The sequence below is a fragment of the Gopherus evgoodei genome, chromosome 2, assembly GCF_007399415.2.
Source record: "Gopherus evgoodei ecotype Sinaloan lineage chromosome 2, rGopEvg1_v1.p, whole genome shotgun sequence".
Taxonomy (NCBI): domain Eukaryota; kingdom Metazoa; phylum Chordata; order Testudines; family Testudinidae; genus Gopherus; species Gopherus evgoodei.
Window position 1 is genome coordinate 60,629,397 of NC_044323.1, and position 27,684 is coordinate 60,657,080.

Consider the following 27,684-nt stretch of genomic DNA (forward strand, 5'->3'; position numbering starts at 1 on the left):
CAGGTATTTATGGCATTATTGTTCCAGGACCTATCAGATTTTTTTTTAAGTGCAAGCACAGCAGTTAACACTTGTTCTCAAACTCTGGCAGATGACTGTGAGTGTGACCACAACCTGGTGCCAGTATGCTCTGGGCTGGATTGGTGCCCAAGCACGGACTAGTTGGGCACTAGGAGGGGGAGAGGACAAAACCCATCAGGAACCAGTTTTCACCCTTTCCCCTAAACACAGCATGCCTCCGAAGCTCTGCAGCTGGCAACTCGGATAACACAGTAAAAGGCGCGGGATTTGCACAGGCCTGCTCCCCTCCGCAAAGCACAGACACGTACACCCACTACCCCGTAGTCTCCTCTCAGCTCAGCACGCTCAGCCGTGCGCGTGCGCACTTGACTCAACCCGCCTCCCCCGCCCCTGTGAATGCAGCAAGCACGTGACCCGTTCCGCCTCCTCGTTCTTTGTTTGTTTGGCTCCGGAGCGCCCAGGGGGTGGGAGGAGACTGGAGCTACAGCTCGCGCTGTTATATGACGTCAGTGTGCACCGGTCCGCTCCCTTTGGGAATTATGTAGGATTTTTTCCAGGAGCTCGCGTTCTATCGGTCGAACGCTGGCGATTGATGTATCGCGCGCCCCCACCATCGCTGGAGCGCTGCAGTTGCGGGCCCAAGGCTGCGTTCTCAGGTGTCTGCACTAGGGGATGGTTGGCCCTGCGGCTTCTCATGGGGTCTGATCAGCCCGGCTCCTCCGGCTGCCGCGCCTGGTGATTGCCCAGGTGGCTCGCCCTGCTGCCTGCCCGGTTGCAGAAACAGCAGGAGGTTCTGTAGTGCGTGGTTGTGCAGCCTACTCGTCCGTCTGGTATCTTGGTTAGGGCAGTTCGGTGTGTTATAATTGGCTTCCTTTGGCTGCTGTGCATGGGCCTGCGTGAGTCCTGCCAGCCTTTGTTTTCTTGGTGGTGAGAGGAGGGGAGCATGGCAGCCTCTGGGTCGGAAAAAAGCAACAAGAAGAAAACAGAGAAGAAACTTGCAGCCCGAGAAGAAGCTAAACTGCTGGCGAGCTTTATGGGAGTCATGAATACCATGCGAAAACAGGTAGGGCAGGAGATACAGCTGAAGGAGAAGAACGTCCTGTGTTCTTTCCCTGTTCGTGGTGAAATCTGCCCATAGGATCCAATATCCAGTGTCTAGTAGCCAACATCATCACGTCCCAGTCTTAGTAAACTGATCTATATCAACCACAAGTTTCCCATTAATCGTAGTTAGAACATGTCATCATTAGTCCTGTCCTTTGTGTTTGGATGTGTGTGGGCTTCTGCTGACTTCACTGCCTAGCTTTGAGTATGCATTGGAAACTGTAACCTAGTAAGCTACACAAGGTCTGAATTATTGTTCCCATTTTACAGGCACCAAGCATATAAGTAATTTTCCCACGGGCACACATCCAGTCAGATGTTGATCCCAGGAATCCTGCTATCCCACTTGTATTCACTAGACATTTCAAGTTTGTTTGATCTGTCATAGATGTCTCCCTATCTATAGGGTGGTTGCTTAAGATAACTTTCAGTGTTGTTGTGTTAAACCAACATCTGCTCTTAAGTATTTTAATGGGGTAATCCACCAATTCAGCGTTTGAGTCCAGCCAAAACTAGTTTCTCAACTAGGCTTCAGTATCCTTTATTAAATGAATATATGCATATAGAATAATCTAGAGATCTGGTGGAGCTTCTAAAAAATGTTCAGGGATGACAACTCGTTTCTATTTAATCCTTGCACATATTGGATTTTGAGAGGAAGATGTCACAAAACGAGCTGTATGAAATACAAGCAATAAGTAGTCTCAGCACCCAGCATGCTTTGGGCATTGTAAAAATAATAAATAGCTGCTGACATACTTGTGTGCTGTGGCACAGTGAACATCTTCCTGTATTGAAAGTTCAGTTATTGTTATGCAAGTGTCTGTTGCTAATAAAAAAACAGGAAGAGTTACTGCAGTGGATCCACTTTATTATCTAAGAGCTTCTCTGCACTAAGCCAAAAAATCAAGTTTGAGTAGAGGGCTCAGTTATTTCAGCTTGAAACTGTACTAACACACAACCCTTTTTCAGAGGCTGTTGGAATTAGGGTGACCAGACTGCAAGTGTGAAAATTCGGGACAGGAATAGAGGGGTAGTAGATGCCTATATAAGAAAAAACTCCAAATAGCGGGACTGTCCCTATAAAATCGGGACATCTGGTCACCCTAGTTGGAATTGAGGTGGACATGCAGTCAAGTCTTTTTTGTTTGGTGTAGGTGGAATGGGTGTTGGGTGTTTTTTAGTATGTATTCTCCCAATGTGGATCCAAAACTAAATATGCCTCCTGTCAACTGAATCAGTTGAAATTCTGTTAGAATTCTAGGTGGCAACCCTGCAAAATGTTGTTTCGTGTTCTACATGGCTGCTATATCTGACTGCTTACCTAAGAAGCCCATGCTCATGTTTATAGCCTGGTAGGTAGGGCTGGCCATAACATTTTGACACATGAGCTCAACTGATGCCCCCATGTGCCCTCACTTGGGCCAAAACTTTGGAAGGTCTCAAATCTGTCTTCTTTCTGTTCAATTCCTCTCATGGTACTGCTCTGCTACCTGCCCCAGTAAAGGAGAACTAATAACTTAAAATGTCTTGTTGAAAAATTTTAAGTAACACTTAACTTTCAAATGCCTGAGCAGCAAATGTAACTTTTCTTGTCTGCATAGTAAACACTGGCATTTTTATCTGTCTGACTAATCAAAGTGGTGCTTTCCGTGCCTTCTTGGTTGCAAAGATTTGAACTGCTTCCTGAAGGTCCACAGTCTGGGCCAGCTCATGCTCTGTTGAGATGGTTGCAAGGCCGACCAGCCTCTCCTGTGTTATTGTGGAATGTGGATGTGTTTTTATTAACTTCAGCTTGGAGAAGCTGCGCTCTCCACTGGCAACTGTTACAGAAAGTGTTAAAAGTATGCACAGAGCAACAAAAGCATTCAGCAAAGAATCCTGTGGCACCTTATAGACTAACAGACGTTTTGGAGCGTGAGCTTTCGTGGGTGAATACCCACTTCGTCGGATGAGTTTTCATGGGTGAATACCCGCCTCGTTGCATCCGACGAAGTGGGTATTCACCCACGAAAGCTCATGCTCCAGAACGTCTGTTAGTCTATAAGGTGCAACAGGATTCTTTGCTGCTTTACAGATCCAGACTAACACGGCTACCCCTCTGATACTTAAAAGCATTTGGAAAGAGGGTGGTCATCTTATTTGTGCACATGTATTCCAGAACAGCCTTTGGAGTTGATCCTGCTGAAATTTATCTTGAAAGGGCATTCAGTTCATCACCTAAATCACTCGCATCACTATCGCACATGTCATCATATGATAACACTGTCTCTAGTGCCCTGCATTGCTGGTGTAGGTCATCTTCAGGTATAGTGAGGAGTTTTGGAATATCATACAATATCCCAAATATACTGCTGCATTCCTTGAGCTGCATGAAACGTTCTTCAATTGACTGTGTTGCACAATCTAGCACCTGGTTCAAGAATTCAACTTTGAATTGTTTGGGGTCACTTATGGGATTATCTCATGCCTCCTAATTAAAATTTCATCTTCAGCTACTCTTGTATTCTTGAATGAGTGGGAAAATAGCTTCAGTGTGAAGTTCCTCTGCCAACTTCTGTACACTCTTCAGAACATTTTGAAATCCCTCATCTGATTGGTAAGACTGTAGGTATGACTTTGCTTTGTCCAGTTGTTCCATTGCTCTAGATATATCGTAGTCAACACCTTGCTTATAACATTTATTTCAAACTGTATGTCATGCCACAACACTAAGCCACACATAAATTTGAAGTTATGCATGTTGCTGGTGATTCCATTTCCCTCTGCCACTGTTCTCCCATGAACAGTTCTTGTCGTAGCATTAACCTCTATAATGGCAACTATGGCCTCATCTATCTTCCCAATTTGGTGTTTGATAGGCTTTATCGCCTCCAATCGACTTTCCCATCATGTGGGACTCAGTGGTTTCAGTGTCAGAGAGGATGTTCCCAGATGTTGCTTCAAAATTTGCCACTGATGCAGAGAAAAATACATAGATGCTTTGAATTACATTAAAAAATTCAGCAGCCTCACTAGACGCTGATACTCATAGACTCATAGACTTGTAGGTCAGAAGGGACCAATATGATCATCTAGTCTGACCTCCTGCACAAGGCAGGCCACAGAACCCTACCCGTCCACTTTTATAACAACCCCTAACCCAGGACTGAGTTATTGAAATCCTCAAAATTGGTTTGAAGACCTCAAGCTGCAGAGAATCCACCAGCAAGCGACTCATGCCCCACGCTGCAGGGGAAGGTGAAAAACCTCCAGGGCCCCTGCCAATCCGCCCTGGAGGAAAATTCCTTCCTGACCCCAAATATGGCGATCAGCTAAACCCTGAGCATGTGGGCAAGACTCACCAGCCAGCACCCAAGAAGGAATTCTCTGCAGTAACTCAGTTCCCATCCCATCCAACATCTCCCCGCAGACCATTGAGCAGACTTATCTGGTGATAATCCAGATCGATTGCCCAAATTGAACTATCCTATCATAACATCCCCTCCATATACTTATCAAGCTTAGTCTTAAAGCCAGATAAGTCTTTTGCCCCCACTACTTCCCTCGGAAGGCTGTTCCAGAACTTCACTCCCCTAATGGTTAGAAACCTTCGTCTAATTTCAAGTCTAAACTTCCTAATATCCAGTTTGTACCCATTCGTCCTCGTGCCTACATTAGTACTAAACTTAAATAATTCCTCTCCCTCCCTAGCGTTAATCCCCCTGATACTGCATCACTGACCACCAAGTTCAAAGAATGAGAACTGAATGGGACAAAAAAAACTCGAAGGTTTAACTCTCAGATCTGTGTCTGCACTCCTCTGTTCTTTCCTCTCATGTAGGCACTGTTATCGTAGCCCTGACTTCTCATGTCAGCTATCGCAATTCCCGTATCTTCCAGCTTTTTAAGAAGCACATTTGTCAAATCAGCTCCTGTAATATCGTCAATGTCAATAAATTCTAGAAAATGCTCTCTGACAGTCACCATTGCAGGGACATTTTCATTTGATTCTGTTGTTGTTACGAAATGCACCATTAAAGTCATTTGTTCCATATGGCTGATGTCAGATGTGAAGTCCAGAACAACAGAGTAATATCTTGCTGACTTCAGATCTGCCACAATCTTCTGTTTGACTTTTGTTGCCAGTAACTGTATGATCTCATTTTGAATTGTTTTTCCAAAGTAGTGGTGCGTGTACATTTCTTTGGTGGTGACTCTTCTTAGATGCTCCTGGAGTACAGCATCAAACTCAGCCATCAGCTCCACAATTTTAAGAAAGTTTCCATTGTTTGGCACATATGGCTGATCTGAAGTGCGACACAGTGCTAGGTTTTGGATAGCAAGCATTCTCACAATGCCAATGAGCCTTTTCAGAACATTTTGCCAGTAAAGAGACTCTGATGCAGTCTTCTCTTGATGCTGATCGTCTATGGTGGCCTTTAACCTTAGTCTCATCTCAAGCACTTTCCACTTATGAAATACACTCTGGTGATTTGCTGCCAGAATTTTCCAGTCCTTTGTTCCTGTAGAACCCAATGTGGCTGGAACATTAGACTGGAAAAGTTTGCACCAAAAACAGTAAGCAGCATTCTGGGGTTTTGAGTACATAAGCCATGGCCTCTTCACTTTGTCACTATTGGAGATTTCACATCAGTAATGTATTGGATGAAAACTTCTATTTTCATTGTCTTTGAGGAAAATGAAGTTTTTCACTTGCTGTGGCCCATGCAGTACAAGTAAGTCCTTCAGGCTACTGCTCAAGTTGGTCCTCAGTCCTGGATCATCTAGACTTAAGGAACTAAACTCAGCAGCAGCTGTTTCTTGCACCTCCACCACACTCTTCTCTGATTTACACTTTTCTTCAGGAATGTGCATGGTTAAATCCATTTGAGATGCAGATATGGATGCTGCAGTAGCTGCCAGGTCACCTGCACTCTGACTAACTGGAAGATCAGGCATCTCCTCACCACTCACATCCTCACTGGGGCTGGAAGGCTCACCGTGAACGTTTGTGTATATGTATCTCAGGAGAGCTCCTTCCTGCTTAGATAGAAAAGCTTCCTTTGCTTGCTTGCTTTTTCTGAATGCTGCCCCAGAGAGGTGTTTTCTTCTTTCACACATGACTGCTGTTCTGTGCCAGCTATATTGGCTCTCAACACTCAATTGAAGGGGACAAATAAACAGACTGGTAGCAGGGCCTGAGCGAGGGAAGATATCAGTGTCTTACGGGCCTAACTGGTTCCTACTACTTCGTTGACTGCTTGTTCTCCTCAAGTGTGTTCAGGGAAGCAACAGGAAACAGGAAGCTCCCTGAGGAGCTGTTGTTAATCAGTCCAGGCTCCTGGGGGTACTAGAGAAGTACATAAGAGGCAGCACCTCCTCACTCTCCCTGCAGCTCCTGCTGCTTTTGTTATTCCCTCTCACCTTTTCTCCTGCCTGCCTGTTACGTCGCTTGTGCCCTCCTTCCTCTAGCACAGCACTCCACCATCTCTGTGCATCTAGAGCAGATAGAATACATATGCACCAGCAGCAGACACAGTTTTCTACACTCTGGATCCTAGTAGTGTCCCCCTCCCCCACCACAGTCTGGCACCTGAGGCAGCCGCCTCAGTTTGTCTCATGGTAAGGCCAACCCTGAGCTACGGAGTTTTCCTCTATTCTTTTGAATTGCTGAATGCTGGTGCTAGCCTTATCTTTAGGTTGATCATCCTCCTAGGCCAATAACCTGATGGGTATCTAGGCTGATTGTCCAAAATCATGACCCTAGAAGTGGCTTTCAGACAAACTGGCAGAATTCAAGGTGTGCCAGTCACTACTGGAAAAAGATCAAATTATTGCAGGCTTGGTCCAAGAGCATCCAGGATAACCAAAATGACTCTTTGATGCAAAGGAAGACCTATTTATTTTTTCTGTGAGGAAGTGAATCATAAAAATGTAGGACTGGAAGAGATCTTGATAGATCATCTAGTCAAGTGGTTCCCAAACTTGTTCCGCCGCGGGCCGGGCCGGTTTGTTTACCTGCCGTGTGCAGAGGTTCGGCCAATCGCGGCTCCCATTGGCCATGGTTTGCTGCTCCAGGCCAAAGGGAGGCGCTTGGAAGCAGCGCGGGCCAAGGGATGTACTGGCCGCCACTACCAGCAACTCCCATTGGCCTGGAGCTGCGAACCGCGGCCGCTGGGAGCCGCGATTGGCCAAACCTGTGGATGCGACAGGTAAACAAACCGGCCTGGCTTGCCAGGGACTTTCCCTGTACAAGCAGCAGAACACGTTTGGGAACCACTGATCTAGTCCATTCCCCTGCACTGAGGCAGGACTAAGTATTAACTATAGAGCCCTGCAAATCAATGGATATCCACGGTCCACATTTGCGGATCACGGATCAGATGCAAATACAAATTTTGAGTCCATGCAGAGCTCCAATTATCTAGACTGTGGTAGTCAATTATTTTTTTGTCGAGGTCCAAATTTTTTGGACGAGGTGAACTCAAGGTCCAGACTCCAGAGACAATAAGAATAAAAATGATTGACCTGGAGACATCTAACTTGCCTAGGGGCTTGTCTATATTTGCACTTTACAGCACTGCAACTATCTCGCTCAGAGGTGTGAAAAAACACCCTCCCCCCTTGAGTGCTGCAAGTTTCAGTGCTGTAAAGTGCCAGTGTAGACAGAGCACCATCGCTAGGAGCTAGTCCCCTAATGGACATGGTTTTTTTAGAGCTCTGGGCTCCCAGCTCTGTGCAGTGACTACACAAGCCATGCACGGCAGCGCTTTAACATTGCTAGTGAAGATGTTCCCTAAATAATTCTTAACTTGTTCTTTTCCTCTTTTAGCCTCAGATCCTACCCCATTTATGCTGATGTCTACTATGTTAGTCATCCAACCACTGCTAACTTTTTTTGGTGAAATCTGAAACGAAGCAGGCATTTAAGACTTAGGCCATCACTGCATTTTGGGGGGGAACGTAGATCAGTGTTCACATCACACTACCCATCATTACACGATCCAGGGAAACTAATGATCCAACCAGTGGACCAAATTTTGTTATGAATCCTGGTCACATGCCTTCTGAGGCACGTTGTGCATATTGTGAGACTGATTTCTGTAATTGTCTTTCCCTCCTCACTGAGTAATGGACCTACCTTGACTCTGGTCTTCCTCTTGCTTCTTATGTATTTGTAAAATGCTTTCTTGTTACTCTTTCTATCTTTACCTGGCTTAACCTTGTTTTGTGCCGTGGCCTTTCCAGTTTTGTCCCTACATGCTTGTGGTGGTGTTTTATAATCATCCTTTGTAATTTGATCTAGTTTCTACTTCTTGTATGACTCTCTTTTGAGTTACAGGTCATTGAAGAGCTCCTGGTTAAACCAGCATGGTGTCTTCCCATACTTCCTGTCCTTCTTATGCAGTGGGATAGTTTGCTTGTGTGCCCTTAATAATATCTCTTTTAAAAACTGCCAACTCTGTTTAAAACAACCAACCAACTCCACAAAAGCAAACTTAATTCTAGGATTCAAGTGCCTTTGAGGTTGTGGATAGGAAGCCAAAACCACAGCTGACTCAACAACCAGAGGTAGTGTGGTGACTGGAACTGGGGCATGAACAGCCGTTTGTACTAGGTGTTGTGCAATACTATGTTTACTAGTAGAAAGTAAATACTCCTCCAGCATGAACCTTCCCAAAGGCCCAGTCCAACTCCCACTGATTTATATGGGAGTTGAATCAGGCCCCGGATTGCCAATAACTGACATTAGGCTAGTGAAACAATTTTCTTTTGGCCTTCACATCTTTTCCACTGTCCCTTTCTGCTCCCATTGGCCCATCATCTGTGTATTACTGTGGTGGGCCAGAAGTTATGAATTCATGTTGTAGAAGTCAGGTTTTTTCCCCCCACACTACTTATACTTGTTTTTTCCAAATAACCAAAAAAGGAAAAGAGTAAAAGCTTGCTTAAATGGAGGCTGTATACTGAGTTCTGGTACTCAGTGCAAATTGAATTAATATGTTCAGCAAACTAGTCCTGTCTCATAGGCAGACTAAAAGTGTTATATCTGGTTGTCCACATGTATGCTTTTGTTTGTTCTCATTTGGATAAACCATTTTTCAATATACCTTCACATCCATAATTCAGAGGATGTGCCTTTCAGTTCTGATAATGTAGTACTGGTGGAGAACATCCGGTATTAAGGTGGTTTTTGTTGTTTATGTAGAGTGCCATTCACCCACAACACCAATTTGAGGCCACTGAATGGTGCTATCCCTTGTTTGTAAGCAATTTGAGGCAGGGAACATCTCAATACATGTACATACAATGCCTAGCACTATGAGGTCCCAATTCTTGATTGAGGCCTCTAGATGCTGCCACAACACACACAAATAATAATGTATTGGCATATGAGTGCATGGTGCTTTATTATAGCAGAGCACCAGCACCACTGTAGTTATGATTGAACATCACTTTCAGGTCTAAGGCTGACTCAAATTGTGTTTTAAATCTGCATGGTTACTCAGATTATCTTGAATTTTTCAGTGACACACGAGGGTGCCGCGTAATGTGAGTAGACCAAGTTAGAGGTCATTGAGCAAAGCGTTCCTTAGATGTTGTATTTGGGGGCGGGGGGTGCTACATTTTACAAAATCTAAGCTTCTGGGTTTTGCCCATGCTTAGGGCTCAGACTGTGGCTCTTGTCCTCCCCTCAGACTGATCTCAGTCACTTGGGATTTAGTTCAGCTAGTGCAAGATACTCAGTGCCCCTTTGGAGGTTTATGCTGTAGAACAGTGGTTTCTAAATTGGTGTCCCTGTATCCCTGAGGGTCCACCGTGGTTTATGCAGGGGTCTGTCCCTTGAACCCGGGCTGGAACATGCTGGAGGACACCATTTTGTTCTCAAAATAGTATCTCTGGGGGATGGGAGGGAAGGGAGTTTGGGAACTACTGTTGTAGAAGATATTCAGGGTTAAGTTAGGAAAGTAGGTGGAACCAGAGAAAATGAAATGCACATGTGCAGCAAGGCTAAGGGCTAGTCTACACTGGCAACGCTAAAGCACAGTGATGCTTTAACGTGGCTTGTGTGGTTGCTGCACAGCGCTGGGAGATAGCTCTTCCAGTATTCTTTAAAAAAAAAAACCCACCTCCATGAGGGGCGTAGCAAGAAAGTTGCAGTGCTGTAAATTGCCAGTGTAGACAAGCCCTAGGGCTCTGTTGAAATGAGGATTTGCACTGTATTTTCACAATAATTTGATGGCTCGAGGGAAATGCTGTGGCCGTTGAACCTGCATTGTAAATTCCCATGCATTGTAAATTCAAACCCTATCCCTGGCAGAAATCTATAGGCATGTTGCCACTGTCTGCCTCTCTCAAGAGGGCTTATATATTTTGGGGAAATAAGCCCTGAGTAGTACAGCTAATTTAAAAGGGGGTCTAACTTTTCTGGGAAGTTTCTCTCGCTGCCCTTCCACATATGAGCTGGCAACTGGGGGACCCTATCTCTCTGTGGGGGTCTGAGCCCCATCTCCCAGTGCCCTCTGGGTGGGGAGTTGAAAACAGGCATGTTTGGAGCATGCACCAGGCACAAAGTACTGAGATTGGGGGTGAGAATGGGCTTGCTCCCTTCATAGCACAGGCTCATGAGCACTGACACTGGGGAGGGGGAGTGAGAATACCTACTGCAATGAATGGAGCAATTCACGCCTCTCAGAGCTGTTGTTTCAGGCAGTAATCATCTCCATGATGTGCTGTCCTGCTGAGAACCTCTCATTGAACAAATATACCACATAGCTTTTTATTTCCGCTCCAAGTTTTACTAATTTTGGCTACACTCACACTTTACAGCGCTGCAACTGGGGTGTGAAAAAACACCCCCCTGAGCGCTGCAAGATACAGCGCTGTAAAGTGTCAGTGTAATCAGCGCTGCACGCTACACCCGTAAGGGATGTGGTTTACATGCAGCGCTGGGAGAGCTCTCTCCCAGCACTGCCGCTCTGACTACACTCACACTTCAAAGCGCAGCCGCGGCAGTGCTCCTGCAGCGCAGCCGCGGCAGCGCTTTGAAATTCCAAATGTAGCCGATAATTTTATTTCTGCATTTCCCTTGCTTCAGCTAATGGTGGCAGGGCAATGTTCTTAATGTTGTATTCCGTACACAGAGTAGAACAGCTCAAAATTTATCAAATGTATGGTCTGTAAAGTAAACTCTTACGCATGCAATTGTAGTTAGTCAAGTGATTAACCCAAAGGACTCTGTGGAGCTACTCACGTGAGTGAAGCTACCTGCTTAAGAATTTGAAAATTAGAACCTTGAGTTGTAACTATTGTCTGATGCTCTAGAACAGAGGCACCAACTTCCTATCTTTCTCGTAGGTGCTTGGCCCCGGCCCTGCCCCCACTCCGCCCCTTCCCACCCCCATTTCAACCCCTTCCCCAAAGTCCTCACCCCAACTCTGCACCCTCACTGCCCCTATTCCAACTCCTTCCCCTAATCTCTCTCCTGGCCCCACCTCCTCCCCTGAGCGCACCATGTTCCTGCTCCTCCTCCTCCCTCCTGGAGCATGCTAACAGCGGGCTGGGAGATAGGTGGAGGAGCGGGGATGCAGTGCGCTCAGGAGAGGAGGAAGAAGCAGGGCAGGGGGAGCTTGGCTGCCAATGGGTGCAGAGCACTCGCTAATTTTTCCCTGTGGGTGCTCTAGCCCTGGAGCACCCATGGAGTTGACGCCTGTGCTCTAGAACCTTTGGGTGGGAATGAATGAGTGTGGAAATATTTCTCATCCCATAAAACTACCAATTTTAATTAAAAGGAGACATTATCAGGATTGGGAGGCTCCAAATATGGACATCTTAAATTGCTCTAACAAGCGTGTGTGCAATAGAGGAAAGAAGGCTCTGTACTGAAGCTGAAATCAGTTTCCCTCTCCTAGAGGGTTGTATTTAGTTTTGTTTGTGTTCACACACTCCCTCCATCTCTGGGGTGGAGGGGGACAGGTGGAGGTGAAGGAAAGCATTTTAAGAGGAAAAAATTAACGACCATCTTTGAGTGAAAAATCTGACTAAGAAATAAGACCTGTTTGTATAGAAGTCCCACCTCTAGGTAAATTTCAAATGACAGCATTCTTATTTTTCATAACAAAGCAGGGAGTGGTAGTTCACAACATGTCGTGTTTCCCGTGTTGTGCAAAAGTGTTGGCAGCTTTTAATATCGTCACTAAAAATCTTGGCTTTGGTCCCTTCTTGGACCCTACCATCTGAATTAAATGCAGAATATTACAGTTATGCTTGTCATAAGTCAGACAGTATTTCTGTTTGATCCAAATGTGTTTAAGAATTTCTAATTCATCTGTAAAAGAACTTGCTCTGAAGTTTTGCCTACAAGGCCTTGGGTTTGGAACAACTTTTTTTATGACTAAATTTGGTCGTTATTGCTTAAGTATTTTAAGCTACAGATGTGCAAAGGGACATTTTTCTGGTGTATGCTTGTTACTCAAACAACTGTTTGTTTTTTTGACATATGCATTATTTTTATGAATCTGTTATTGTAGCTGTAGGTGCTTCTGTTCTGTGTTATTTCCTGAGTGAACCAAAAACTACTAAAAGATCATTTAGGGATCTGACTGAAACTCAAATAATCGGTTATTTAAACTCTCATTCTGTTTTCCCTATCTAGTTCTGACTATGCACACTTCCTTCCCACTATATTAATGGGTTGTTTTGGTTTAACTTTTTTGCAATAAGGGAACTTCAGGTACCTCAGAATGAAGTTCTAATGCTAGTGAATTCAATAAGAACCTGATGCTGTATGTCCTCGGTTCCCATTGAAGTCTGACTCAAGTCAGTGTTCATGTTCTTAAAGGCAGTCTTAAAGGGATGCCAACTTTAATTCTATTCATTTATATATATTCCACCCCTACACACTATTCTTGCTCCAACAACTTTTCTAGTTGTATAGGTGCTTTCTCTTCCCGTCACTGTGTGAAAGGTCACACAAATGAGAAAATTGTCTGACTAGACATTCAGTGTTGTCAAAATATACCAGGCAACCAAACTGAGTAAACAGAAAATTCTCAGAACAGTGATCTTACATGTTACTTAGACAATGGCAGGTAAAAAAAAATTTCTTTGTGGAAACTTTTAAACTGAAAACTGTCCCTTTAACTTGTGTATTTTTGAGTTGATGCTTGGGTGATCTATTTGTCTCCAATAGAAAGGTGCGTTATTGTCTTGCTAAACAGGGTAAATCAAGATTGTTATGTAAGCCTCAACTTTGATCCTCCCTTCACCTTTGTTTGGCATATCTAAACTACTAATTGTTCTTATGTTTTTTACTTTACCATTATGTGATGAGCCTGCTAGCCAGAGAGCAGAGAAAGCAATGGATTTCTGAAAACCTTTCTTATAATAATATTCTGGCGTGTATTTCTCACAAAGTTGATCTTTACTTTTTTATTAGAAAACTCTCTGTGATGTCATTCTCATGGTACAGGAAAGAAAGATCCCAGCTCATCGTGTTGTGCTTGCTTCAGCCAGTCACTTTTTTAACTTGATGTTTACTAGTAAGTCTTCTCAAAATTGGCTTATTTTAATGTTTTTAATATTTAAAATAAAAAGTTATCAACTTTTTGCTACAGGTCCCTGAAGAAGGTAATCGAGACTGGCTCTTAAACAGTCGGAGGGAAAGCTCTTGTACTTTCCTCTCTCCTTAATTTCTCTCCTTCTCTCATGCAGCTCTGCTTTTTACCCTTTTTATCTCCTCTTGTTAAAGTCAGTGGGGCTACTCATGTGATTAAGTATCTTCCTGTAGAACTCCTTGCCAGAGGATGTTGTGAATGCCAAAACTATAACAGGGTTCAAAAAAGAGCTGGGAAAGTTCATGGAGGATGCCCCAGAGGGAATGAACAGAACAGGTAACCATCAAGTGATCCATCCCTTCTCTTCTATTCCTAGCTTCTGGCAAACCATCCCTGCCCATCCTGCCTAATAGCCATTGATGGACCTATGCTCCATAAATTTATCTAGTTCTTTTTTGAACCGTGTTATAATCTTGTCCTTCACAACATCCTCTGGCAAAGTTTCACAGATTAACTGTGCGTTATGTGAAGAAATAATTCCTTTTGTTTGTTTTAAACCGGCTACCTATTAATTTCATTTGGTCACCCCTAGTTCTTGTGTTATGAGAAGGAGTAAATAAGCCTTCCTTATTTACTTTCTCGACACAGTCATGATTTTATAGACCTCTATCATATCCTCCCCCACGTCCCCATTTGTCTCTTTTCCAAGCTGAAAAGTCTTATTAATCTCTCCTCATACGGAAGCTGTTCCATACCCCAATCATTTCTGTAAAATTTCAGAGCCTGCAAGTCCACTCAGTCCGACTTCTTGTTCAGCCAATCACTCAGACAAACAAGTTTGTTTACATTTGCAGGAGATAATGCTTGCTCGCTTCTTGTTTACAGTGTCACCTGAAAGTGAGGACAAGCATTCTCATGGCACTGTTGAAGCTGGCGTTGCGAGGTATTTATAAGCCAAATGCGCTAAAGATTCCTATATCCCTTCATGCTTCAACCACCATTCCAGGGGCATGTGTCCATGCTGATGACAGGTTCTGCTCGATAACAGTCCAAAGCAGTGTGCACTGAGGCATATTCGTCTTCATCATCTGAGTCAGATGCCATCAGCAGAAGGTTGTTTTTTCTTTTTTTGGTGGTTCAGATTCTGTAGTTTCTGCATTGCAGCATTGCTCTTTTCAGACTTCTGAAAACGTGCTCCACACCTCATCCCTCTGATTTTGGAAGGCACTTCAGATTCTTAAACCTTGAGTAAAGGGCTGTAGCTATCTTTAGAAACCTCACATTGGTTCCTTCTTTGTGTTTGTGAAATCTGCAGTGAAAGTGTTCTTAAAATGAACAACATGTGCTGGGTCATAATCTGAGACTGCTATAACATGAAATACATGGCAGAATGTGGGTAAACAGAGCAGGGGACATACAGTTCTCCCCCAAGGAGTTCAGTCACAAATTTAATTAGCACATTATTTTTTTTAACGAGCGTCATCAGCATGGAAGTATGTCCTCTGAAATGGTGGCCGAAGCATGCCCATATGAATCTTTAGCTCATTTGGCTCATAAATATCTTGCAATTCCAGCTACAAAAGTGCCATGCAAATGCCTGTTCTCACTTTCAGGTGACGTTATAAATCAGAAGAGGGCAGCATTATCTCCTGTAAATGTAAACAAGCTTGGTTTTTTAGGGATTGGCTGAATAAGAAGTTGGACTGAGTGGACTTGTAGGCTCTGAAGTTTTACATTGTTTGTTTTGTTTTTGAGTGCAGTTATGTAACAATAACAAAAATCTACATTTGTAAGTTGCACTTTCACGACAAAGAGAGTGCACAACTGTACTTGTATGTGGTGAATTGAAAAATATTATTTTGTTTATCATTTATACAGTGCAAATATTTAATAAAAATAATACTTTGATTTCTGTTACAACACAGGTTGATATATATATAATAAATGAAAATGTAGAAAAACATCCAAAATATTGAATAAATTTCAATTGGTAGTCTATTGTTTTAATTACACTGGTAAACTGCGATTAATTACGATTAATTTATTTTGAGTTAATCGTGTGACTTAATTGCGATTAATCAACAGCCCTGGTTTTTATGTTCTTAAATATGAGTAGAACTTACAAAAGTGAAGTTATTATTGGAATATTAATAATAAACTTTTATATTATGGTAAAGTATAAATTAATTTTATTTCTATTTAAATAGTTCCTATGTGTGAATATTTAGGTTCTGGGAATGCTGGTTTCATTTTGTTTTTGTTTTAAGGTTTTCCCCTTGACATAGTTGCTTTACTGCTGATTTTTGTGACTGGTGGAAAATTAACTGCTCAGAGAATGATAGACTGATGTAGTTCTATTGTTACTTTTCATTGCAGCAAATATGCTTGAATCAAAGTCCTTTGAAGTGGAGCTAAAAGATGCAGAGCCTGACATTATTGAACAGCTTGTGGAGTTTGCTTATACTGCGAGGTAGCTTGTTTAAAAATGTGTCATTTTTGCCAGAAAGTTTAAGCTTAGTATATTATTTATAAATGATAAAATATCAAAGGAAAAAAAAGTTGTATGTAGTCCAGCAACTTGTTACTATTTATAACTCCTTATTTAAAATTTGTTAACCTTGATAAAGCTTTTTTTCTCAGTACCATAGTCTTCCAAATAGTTATTCCAACTAAAATAATAATGTATGCCTTGATTCTGAAAACACTTAAACTTGTATCTTAAATGGGGCTACGTGTGTGTACATGTACGCTAGGAGCTAGTGGTATGATTTCCCTGCACATGTAAACATATTTGCGCTAGCTCTCATCTGAGTTGTGCAGAGTACAAGCTGAGCCAAGCTAGAGAAGTACATGTACACGAGCATGGAATCACACCCCTAATTCCATGTGTAGACATATCTTAAGTGTGTGTAGTTAATCTCTAATATGATAAGTTACATCACTATGGCTCTCAATAAAACAGGGTTTCTATTGTTCCAGGTTAGGAATTTTTTTTTTAAATTGAATATATAATTGGCAAGTTTTTGCTTTTTGTTTCGAAATAAACATTCCCAAATGCTTAAATGTGCTGTTTGCATTGCTACATGAAGTCTCTAAACGTCAGTCTGACAGCACCTAAAATTGATTGATATTTGCATCTATGAAAGAGATGCCAAAGGCTCGGATCCTGCAAGTTGCTCTCTGTGGGCAGGGACTTGCACATGCCCCTGTTAACGTCATTGGAGCTCTACATGGGCACTGGTCACCAGCGTCTGCATATGCAGAATAGCTTGCAGGACTGGGGCAAATGTTTCTAGGAAGATTAGAGGGTAGTTCTGTAAACTTCTTAACAATGTTTCTTTTCTCTTCTGCTTTTAAATAGCACTTCAGTCATCTGGAATGTTTATATTGAGCTTATTTGGGCTAAAAGGGCTGTGGGGTGACACTTGATGAAGAGAGAGTCCTTTGCTTCAATCTGCTACCACTTGTATAAGGGTAATTGTACAAATGATTATTGTAAGATCAGGCCCCTACAAATGTCCAGAGGTTAAGAATCATCCTTTAGAATTAAGGACCAGTTGTTCCAATTTGTCTTCATTTGCTTATTGTTATGTAAGTTATTGTATTAGGGGAGGGCAGGAAAGGACACAGAGAGAGAATACATCTCACCCTTAAATGTAAGGTAAAGCTGGCTGGGAAAGAGTGGGGAAATAATTTTGGAGATGTTTTTGTGTAACTTTGTTGAAATGTTTCAAACACCAGTAGCCTGGTAGTTTGTGGTACTCATTTTGTACTAAATGTGTTTTGCAGAATTTCCGTTAATAGCAATAACGTCCAGTCTTTACTAGATGCAGCAAACCAGTATCAAATAGAACCTGTGAAAAAAATGTGTGTGGATTTTTTGAAAGAGCAAGTGGATGCTTCAAACTGTCTTGGTAAGAGATTACATTAACACAAATGCACCATTTTAAAGGTATTTGAAAAATGCCAATGAATGTTTGGAGCTGGGTGTTTTTCTTTTAAAAAAAAACCAGAATTTGCACAAATCAGGTATATATCATTCAGTATGTCATAAACTTTTGAGACTTTACTTGGAAACTTATGAACTGCATAATATTACTAAAAACGTCTCACACAGATCAACTCAAGTTTCAGAGCAGCTTCTACAAACAATATTTCTTATAAGAGGTTCAGTGGATTTAAGTATAGGATCCTGTTTAACAGAAGTGAAGATGATAGTGTCGTGTTCTTGACACTTTTTGAGGAACTGATGTCATTTTCATCGTAAACTGAGGTCCCAATTCTACAACTAGCTCTGCCTGTGAAGAGACCCATTAACCTGATCCAATTATGGGCTTGCACAGGATTGGGAACCAAAAGTGGAATAGCATTATATTGTGACAGTAGTATTTTGTTCCCTCCTTTCCACTGAGATAGATCCGTAATTGGTGTTTGCCTTCAGTTTCAGAAGAAGAGAAGCATTTAGTTCTTTTAGCTTGAGTTGCAGATGAGTTATGGGTGCTATGGGTAAAACTGTGCTATGTAAGTAATAAAAATACCATAATTTCAGAGAGACTTATTCCATTGGCGTGTATGAAAACTTCTTGCAATACGAACTTTGGGAAAAGGCTAACACCTTTTTATATTTTCCACCTCCGCGCATAGGTATAAGTGTATTAGCAGAATGCCTAGACTGTCCAGAACTGAAGGCCACTGCAGATGACTTTATCCATCAACATTTCACTGAAGTTTATAAGACAGATGAGTTTCTACAGCTTGATGTTAAACGTGTGACACATCTCCTGAACCAGGACACACTGACTGTAAGGGCAGAAGATCAGGTAAGACTCCAGTTTTCTTAGTAAAATGTGTCTTCTACCAGCTAAATACATAAATTGAAAGATTTAAACACTGACTTACAATGTATTACATTTACTATTTCCATAGTGCTTCATAGATCATGGAATCATTTATAAACCCTGACCCAGAAATCTTTCAGTCTAATTCAGGCAAAAACAAATACAGGCAGCATTTCAGGTGTAAGAAGATGTGTAATTGTGAGCATGGCTTCAAGGAAATAAGGAGGGGATTATGGAAAGAGTTCTGTCTATATAGGTCCATATAAACCTCCATTGCCATCATTAAGGTTAAGATTTTTGTCGCAGGTATTTTTGATAAAAGTCACAGACAGATCACAGGCAATAACAAAAATTCACAGAAGTCTGCAATCTGTCTGTGACTTCTACTAAAAATACCTGGGAGAGAGGGAAGACTAACACTTGGAGCCCCTCCAGGGGCTAACTGATGGCTGCTATGGTGGACTGAAGCTGAAGAAGTCATGGAGATCTGCTGGAGTCATGGAATCCGTGGCCTCTGTGACAGAACTGTATCCTTAGCCAGAGTACATGAGCTGAGTTGGAAGGGGAGTCTATGGCTACGTCTTCACTACTCGCCATATCGGCGGGTAGCAATCGATTCCTCGGGGATCGATATATCGCATCTCATCTAGACGCAATATATCAATCCCCGAACACACTTATATCGATTCCGGAACTCTTCCAACCCCAACGGAGTTGCGGAGTCGACATGGGGAGCCGTGGACATCGATCCCGCGCGGTGAGGACGGTGAGTAATTTGATCTTAGATACTTCGACTTATTCACGTAGCTGAAATTGCGTATCTGAGATCGATTTTCCCCCGTACTGTAGACCAGCTCTATATAACTAGAATGTACAGAGCACTCAAGAAACCTGGAAATGGAGAAAGAAATGGGATTGACTAGACAGAAGATCAAGACAATGTTTGAAGGCAGCTAAAAGGAGCCAGAAGACCATTCAGTGAAAGGAATTACTGCCGTTGTTGATGGCCCTAAAAGTTGCCTTCACTCCATCCCATTTAGAATGTAGGACTCTGCAGATACTGCTTCTGCATGTTGTTTTCTAGCCAGTCTGTGCAGCTACAGGAAAACTGGAAAAATCAGGTTAAGAGGAAACCATGAGCAATTTCCTGTCACAGTAGCAAACAAAAAAGGGTGTGTATGTGTGCGCTAAGATAAAATTGGCATCTTGCTGACTTTAAGGTTTGTCAAAATATACAGGCTCTAAGATTAGTGCAGGTTACTTAATATATCTGCTGCAATAAAGCATTTAAATAAAACTATGTGAATTTCCTTGGCAAAGACTAAACAACGAAGCTTCAGGTTATATTAAACTCTGTGTGTGGTCTTTTGTTTTTTAAATGTTGGATGGTAAGAACATGAGAATTGACAGCTACAAGTTGTGGAAATGAGTGAAACTTCAGAGTTCTAGCTGTGGGCATGGAAACACTGAGATCACAGAGTAACACCCTAGAAACTAGAAATGCAAGTTCCAAAAACGTTGGAGTACTTTTGTGGGGGTTGAGGTTTTTTTTGTTTGCAGGCTTAGCTAACTAATAGAATAGAGTTAAAGCCCTAAGCTGAGGGGGTGAGCTCCAGCTCAGCGAGGTTGTAAAAGATTTTGTGTAGGAAGAACTTAGCCTGCATAAAAAGCCTCTAGGAAAGTGAGTATGAGAAGATTTAAGTTGCATAAATTGTTCTGTGTTATCAAAGGGAACTTACTCCCAAACTGTCTGCCAGCCAAGCACTCCTGCGTGAAAGGTGATTCTTGGGGTGTCCGGATAATCTTTGTACACGCGGTAGCTTGTATACTACTCCAGAGTGCATTTAGATTTAGCTAAGGAAAGTTGGTTTAGTTATAAACTACCTTTCATATCTTTCTCGTATATGTTTCCGTCAATAAGTGTATATCATGTTTTCTGTTCCAATTATACATCTGTTGGGTTTACTTAGCCTGTAGGGTTAGTAATAAACCTATCATTTTTTTCATTCACCCTTATTTTCTGATTTATAATTCATAGGTAAAGGGGATTATAACTGAAATGTTTGTCTGGTCAAGGGGACAGTCCTTTGACCTTAGTAATTCAGAATGTGGCAAAAGGGTTTGGTGGCAAAATACCCATCCAGTTTGAACTCTAATTACTTTTTATGATCAGTTTTCAGCTCAACTGTGTTGCGACAGCATGATTGTTAATAACTATCATTTAAAGTAGAAACTGTCCTGTGTAAACACACTAGATAAAGTAAAGAAACACTCTGCATTCTTGAACAAAGAGCTGCTGTATTTACATACAGTTATTTTAGCCTGCAAACCCTCGATGCTTTTTTCTTTAAACTTCACTCAAGATGACAACAACAAAAAATGCCCACAAGTTGCATATTGGCATACTTGGGTTCTTTACCAAGTTAACTTACCATAATGTTGCATTTGCAGTATTCTGCTGTTAATTGTTTTAAATAACTATTGTTTGAAGTGGCCCTCCTAACAAAGGTGCTGTGGTAATGTGGAATAAAAATAATATAAATATGTTCTGAGACACACAATTCCAGTATAGTGAGATCTCCCTCACACTCTAGACTAGAAACATTTTAAAAAAACCAGGTACAAAGTATTTCAGGTAAGGGCAGGGTTATAAATCTTGTGGTGTTTTATAACATCTGCCTTTTTGCTTTGGTCCTGGTCACACAAATCCTTATGCTCATGAGTGGACTTGATATAAGTGGGGCTATTCAGGTGAGTAAGAATTTTCGGAATTGGGCCTTTCATTTGAAAATAGAATTGGTTTGTATAGACCTCTCAAAATCTGAAGCCTTCGTAGGCTGTATTTATCCCAAAGTAATATGTTTATTTTGTTTCGTGTTAAAGTATGTTGGATTTTTCACATTTTTGTGAAATTCACACATTCTGGAATCATAAACGAGATGAACTTTCAATGTAGGGTGGCCAGGTGCCCGGTTTTGGACCAGAAAGTTTGATCAAAAAGGTGACCTGGCAGTGTCCAGTCAGATCAGTCACACAAAGTCTGGTTACTGCTGGCAGGGAGATGCAGGGTCATCGCCCATGCCAGCCCCTACTCAGCAGGCTCTGCAGGCGAATCCCTCCTGACCTGAGCAGGGGGGTGGCAGGGAAGGCGAAAAAGTAGCAAGTGACGGGGGTGGGGGAGAAGGGGGAGGGAGAGAGAAAGAGGAGTGAATGGAGACAGAGCTTGGGGAAGAGACGGGATGGGGAAGTCTTTAAATATTACCAGGTTAGCTACTCTTTTTCAGCTACATAAGAAAAACTGTTCTGCAGCTTTAGTTACTTTACTGGGTATTGTTTTTGTGTTTTAGGTTTATGATGCAGCAGTCAGGTGGCTAAAGTATGATGAACCTAACCGCCAGCCATACATGGTCGACATCCTTGCTAAAGTCAGATTTCCTCTTATATCGAAGAACTTCTTAAGTAAAACCGTACAAGCTGAGCCACTTATTCAGGATAACCCTGAATGCCTTAAAATGGTGATCAGTAAGTTGCCTCTGAGTTGCACGTTTTAATATTCTATATGATCAGTTTGATACGTAACTTTTTTTGCTCTCTGACTTTTGCTTACTCTGATATCAAAGTATTTTTCACTGTATTTTCGTTTAGTTTAAATATGGCAATAGCTGTGTGCATTCTAGAGTGTCTCGTTTAGCTGCAGTTGATTAATTGCTTGTCAAATAAATAGCACCTATTAGAGTATAACAGATATAATGAGAAAAGAAATGAAAGTCAGCGGTAAATTATCCCAACTTAGTGATAAGTAATGAAATTTGGCTTCCTTGTCAAGATTATTAGGGATAATTGGGAGGGTTAGTGTGCCTTTGAGACTAGCTAATAACTTTAATATATCTCAGGTTTAGATTGGAATTAATAGGAAATGTTTGTCAAAATGTCTGAGTCAATGAAGCTTCCCTAGGTGACTTAAGAAAATTAAACCTAAGCTCCACCATCTCTGGTACTAATGCAGGCTGACAATTGTGACTAGAGATACAGGACTCTAAAGGTGCTGAATGAAATATCCCTTTGACATAGTGTGTGTTTATTTAAATGAATACATTTTTTAAAAAAACAGGGAGGGGACAAATCCTCCTATGCCCCCTTCCTGACCTGGATTCCTAATGCAATCCCTAAAACTTTATCAAATGCCAGTGATGAATCCAGATATTCATAAACATTATTCAGGTTTTTGGAAAGAAAATCCAAATTTAATTTTAGCCTTTCAGTTACTGCTGGAATAAACTACATAGCACTGCTTTAAAAGCAGCACACAGCCATTTTTTCCTGCTAACCTAACTCTTACAAGTTTAAGGCTTCATTCTGCAGGGTGCTGAGTGATCTTGACTCTCAGTAAAGCCAAATGGAGGTTAGAGCTCTTGATATAAACCCAGGGCAGGGCTGAGGAGACAAGTTATACCACTGCTGATATTAGTAATATTTGTGGACGTATCAGACTATTTCCTAAACAGGCAGTAAAGTAAATGCTTGGATTATCTTTGAAAAGGTCTTATACTGTTGCCACAGGTAAACTAAGGTTTTGGTTTGGTTTTGTTGATGAGAAGGGGAACGCAAACAGCTGCCTCTCCTCTGTGGTGTTAGCTGGAGACTAAAAACAAGTCAACGTCTTCCTAGCATACTTGTATCCCCTATTTAAATTTTGCTGGTCAGGTTTCTCTTTCCTTATACTTCTACTTTGGACTTCCGAGGTCTGTTTTTTCTATGCATGTTTCCTTCTGTTAGTTTCCATGTGGCAACTTTCAGTTATGCCTTTAACTAAATGGATAGATTTTTAAATGAATAGTGCATGCAGGCACCTTTTATATTTGTTTTATTTTGATGTTGCTGGATCTGTCTGACATGGATCCTAAAACTGGGCATCTGTCCTATCACTATGTTCTACTACAGCAGTTCTCTCAACGGGGTCTGTGAGCCCTTTCAAGGGGGCGGCAGGACCCCATGGCTGAAACCCTCAGACTGTGAGCCTACACCCCCTGTGGGGTTCAAGCTGGAGGTGCAGGGCTGAAGTCCTGATCCCTGGCACCCCATGTGGGGCTGAAGTCCTGATCCCCACCAGCGCAGTGGCGCAAAAGAGCTCCCTGGCAGAATTTCGTATCTAGGTTGCGCTGAGCATGCTCACACGAACTGAGCAGGCTCAGTAGGTAACTGCTATTGGTGGAAAAATATGCCGGCTATTGCTTTTGCCATTACACAGGCCATGCGTGGCAGCTGCTGCTCTGGCTGGTGCCATGGAACAGGCCGCCCTGCTGGTGCCCCAGGTTAAAGCAACTCCTCAGCTCCCAAGTCCCAGCCCCCTTTGCTCCTGCAGAGGCAGTCAGTAAGAGCCGCCCAGGTGGGGAGAATCGACTCTGGCAACAGGACCCCCTGGCATGGAGTCCCAGCTACCCCCTGCCCGCACCCAGTCCCTGCTACCCCCTTCCTGTACTCTGAGCTACCCCCTGTGTGCACACAGCCCCAGCTACCTCCCTCCTTGCTCCACAGTCACCCCCTGTGTGCACAGCCCCAGCTATCCCCTTTCTGCACCTTGAGCTACCCCCTGCCCGCACACAACCCCTAGCTACCCCCTCCCTGCGCCCTAAGCTGTTTTCAAACTTTGTGACCTAAGCTCCCCCCTTTTGAGTTCTAATTTTTGGTTGCCCCCCAACCCAGACTGGAGGGTAGCCTGCTGAGGTGAGTCACGGGGGGTGGAGGTGGCACTCCCTTCTTGGAATCCTGGCCTCTTTCTTCCCCCCACCCCAATAGAAATCAAACTACACCTATGCCCAAGGCCCCGCCCTGGCCTCCCACCCCACCCCCTGCTGGGCTCTGGAGTTTTTATAGCATGTCGACGGGGGTCTCAGAGAGAAAAAGGTTGAGAACTCCTGTTCTACTATATATTCTCTCCTAAATAAAAAAATGATGAATATTTTCATGAGTGAAAAATGGTTTAAGGAAAATGCTGGATATTTGGAAAATGTAGCTTAAAATTTGTTTCTCTACAGTTATCGTATGCATACATACCTCTCTGTACAATCTGCATGGATTTCCTTGTAGGTGGAATGCGATATCATCTGCTGTCTCCAGAGGACAGAGAAGAGCTAGTGGAGGGCACGCGGCCACGAAGGAAAAAACATGATTACCGCATTGCCTTATTTGGAGGCTCACAGCCACAGTCTTGCAGATACTTTAATCCAAAGGTAAACCATTGTGTCAGAATACGTGCAGTGTCTCTAGTTGTAATTTCCATTTGTGGTGGTGGTGGTATTAACTGAGCACTGATGACCTACTTGGTGCTGTACAGATAGATACAGAGAAAGATGTGTGTGACAGGTTGGACTCCCCTTTCCAGGGTGCCACCTGATGTGCTGGGGTCCCACTGAGCCCACCGGTCCCACCAGACTGGGTCCTCCCCGCTCTTGCTGCTGTGTCAGGCTCTCAAGCTCCCATCCAGCACACACACACAGAGGTAGGGACATACCCAACTGTAGAATCACACAGAGTCTGCAATCACCTCTGCTTGGGAGGGCTCAGCTCGGGGAATTGCCCAGCACTCTGGTGCGCACACCCTCTGGAGTGTAAACCCAAAATTATATTGTCTTGCGTTGTATAGAAATTTATACAGCATCAGCTCATGAAATTCGCCCCCTCCCTCAATGTGGAAGAAGATATGCACAGCTCCCCCACCCCCCCACCCTCCAGTTATGAACTGTAGAAAATGGTTTTGGAATAAACAAAAAACAAGCTTATTAACTACAAAAAGTAAATTTTAAGTGATTATAAGGGATACCAAACAGATCAAAGCAGATTACTGAGCAAATAAAACCAAACACGCAAACTAAGCTTAATACACTAAGGAATACTGGCTACAGATAATCATTTCTCACCCTAAATGTTGTTTCAAGCAGGTTGCAGAGTTTCTTGAAGGTAAATTGCCCTGCTTGCACCTTAATTCTCCAGGGATTCCTTTTACAGGCTGGTCTGTCTCAACTGGCTCACCCCTACCTCCCCTAGCCTAGTTCCTTTGCTGAAAACATCTGAAGAAACAGTCTTCCTTCTTGGGCGGATAGGCAGTCGAGAAGAGCCTAGATTAACTCACTCCCCAGCTTTAATAGGATTTACATATGGCAGGAATCTTTTGTTTCCCAGCCCGGCCGATTTCCAGTGGAAAAATACCAGCTCAAGATGAGACCATGTACCAGGTGACATGACCACATGACCTTGTAGAGTCAAAGCAGCATCCCAGGAAGCTTCTCAGGAAGGTGGGAGATTAGTATCATCAAAGCCCTATTGTCCTTCTTATTGGAACCATCCAGGCTGATTGCCTACTGTCTGGTGGGTGTTTCCCCAAGTACGCACAAAGTTGTAATTGCTACATAGTCGATATTCCTAACTTCAGATACAGAAATGATACATGCATACAAATTGGATAATCACATCAATAAATCATAACCTTTCTAATGATCTCTCACGTGATCCATCTTACATAAAGCATCTTAGTTATGCCATATTCATATTATGACAATATTTTTATGAAGAATATTGGGTGCAATGTCACGATATGGTCCTGGCCCCAAGAGTTTAATTTTTAAAGAGCACGGTTAACTTTGATATTCTTAAAACTACCTATTTACATACAGTACTTAATTTTTATTAATGGTACCAAACTTATTTCTCTGCAGTACTTGATATAAACCTGGTTTAATATAACTTTATTCAAGAGCTTTATCGGCAATGCCATCCCTGTTGGAAACAGATAAATATCAGGAAATACTGTATAAAGTAATTAAGTAGGAATACATTGTGTGAGGAGAGATCATAAAGGGATATCATCGGTTTTAAAAATTGCACTTTTCTCTACTTTTTTTAAAATTGACTAGATTTGAAGTTGGTGTCCCTTAGCCAATTTTATATTCATATTAATTGTACCTTGTCACATTTGCTGATCAACCTTTTGATTTAAAAAACTGCATACTCCTTCAAGAACCAGAAAGACCTTTTTAGTATAAATTAAGAGGTTTGCATGTATGATAGCTCAACAGATTCCAGAACCCTTTTACAAGATGCAAGGATTTTTTTCATCACTCTGATATTAGGTGCTTAAGCTCTGCATAAAGATGACAGGTAATTACTACTGAGTCACGGTGGTGGGTGCATCTTGCTAGTTCTAGCCAGCGTCTAAGTGGAGTGGGAGCCTTTCTGAAACACAGGGAACTAACTGTTGGGCAGAAGAGGATCTTTAATTAAAAATCTTAGAAACCAGCCAAACTTGGAGATTCAAAGACTGAGGCCAGAATGGACCATTAGATCATCTATTCTGACTTCCTGTATACTGTAGGCACTTAAATTTCACCCAGTTATGCCTGCATTGAGCCCAACAACTTGTGCTTGGCTGAAGCACATCTTGCAGAAAGGCAACCAGTTCTGATCTGAAGATCTCAAGAGATGGGAGAATCTACTGCTTCCCTTGGTAGTTTGTTCCCATGATTAATCACCCTCACTGTTAAAATGTGTGTCTTATTTCCAATCTGAACTTGTCTGGCTTCAGTTTCTAGCCTCTGGTTCTTGTTATGCCTTTCTCCACTAAATTTAAGAGCCCGTAATACCCAGTATTTTCTCCCTGTCAAGGTACCTCCCAGTCTTCTTTTTGATAAGCTACACATTTTGAGTTCTTTAAGTCTCTCACTGTAAGACATTTTCTCCTTATAATTTTTGTGGCCCTCTTCTTCACCCTCTCCAGTTTTTTAACAGCCTTTTTAAAATAGAGACACCAGAACTGTACACAGTACAGTCTCACCAATGCTGTGTATAGAATTAAAATCGCCTTCCTACTCCCCAGCATGCATCTCCAAGGATCGCATTAGCCCTGCTTGACACAGCATCACTCTGGGAGCTCATGTTAAGTTGTCTACTTCAGAGTCGATGACTTTCAGGATACAGTCCCCAATTCTCTAGGTATAGCCTGCTTTCCTTGTTCCTACATTTATCACTTTGCATTTGGCTGTATTAAGGTGTATTTTGTTTGAATGAACCCAGCCTACCAAGCAATCCAAGTTGCTCTGTGTGACTGCCCTGTGCTCATCATTTACCATTCCACCAATCTAAGTATCATTAGAAAGTGTTATCAGCAGTGACTTTATATTTACTTCCAG

General features: G+C 42.4%; 1 protein-coding gene across 3 annotated transcripts in view; it reads left to right on the forward strand.

Moving 5' to 3' along the window:
• Window positions 1-481: 481 nt before the first annotated feature.
• Window positions 482-27,684, forward strand: part of KLHL7 (kelch like family member 7) — a 40,861-nt gene continuing 13,658 nt past the window's right edge. The window contains exons 1-7 of one of the 3 annotated variants that reach the window (XM_030550764.1): window positions 482-1,084; window positions 13,547-13,649; window positions 16,041-16,134; window positions 17,454-17,578; window positions 18,309-18,484; window positions 21,850-22,024; window positions 24,590-24,732. In XM_030550764.1, the coding sequence (XP_030406624.1) occupies window positions 965-1,084; window positions 13,547-13,649; window positions 16,041-16,134; window positions 17,454-17,578; window positions 18,309-18,484; window positions 21,850-22,024; window positions 24,590-24,732 (936 nt within the window). In that variant the 5' untranslated portion in view covers window positions 482-964. The remainder of the gene's footprint in view (window positions 1,085-13,546; window positions 13,650-16,040; window positions 16,135-17,453; window positions 17,579-18,308; window positions 18,485-21,849; window positions 22,025-24,589; window positions 24,733-27,684) is intronic. The other 2 variants (XM_030550766.1, XM_030550767.1) reach the window with 2 other exon arrangements.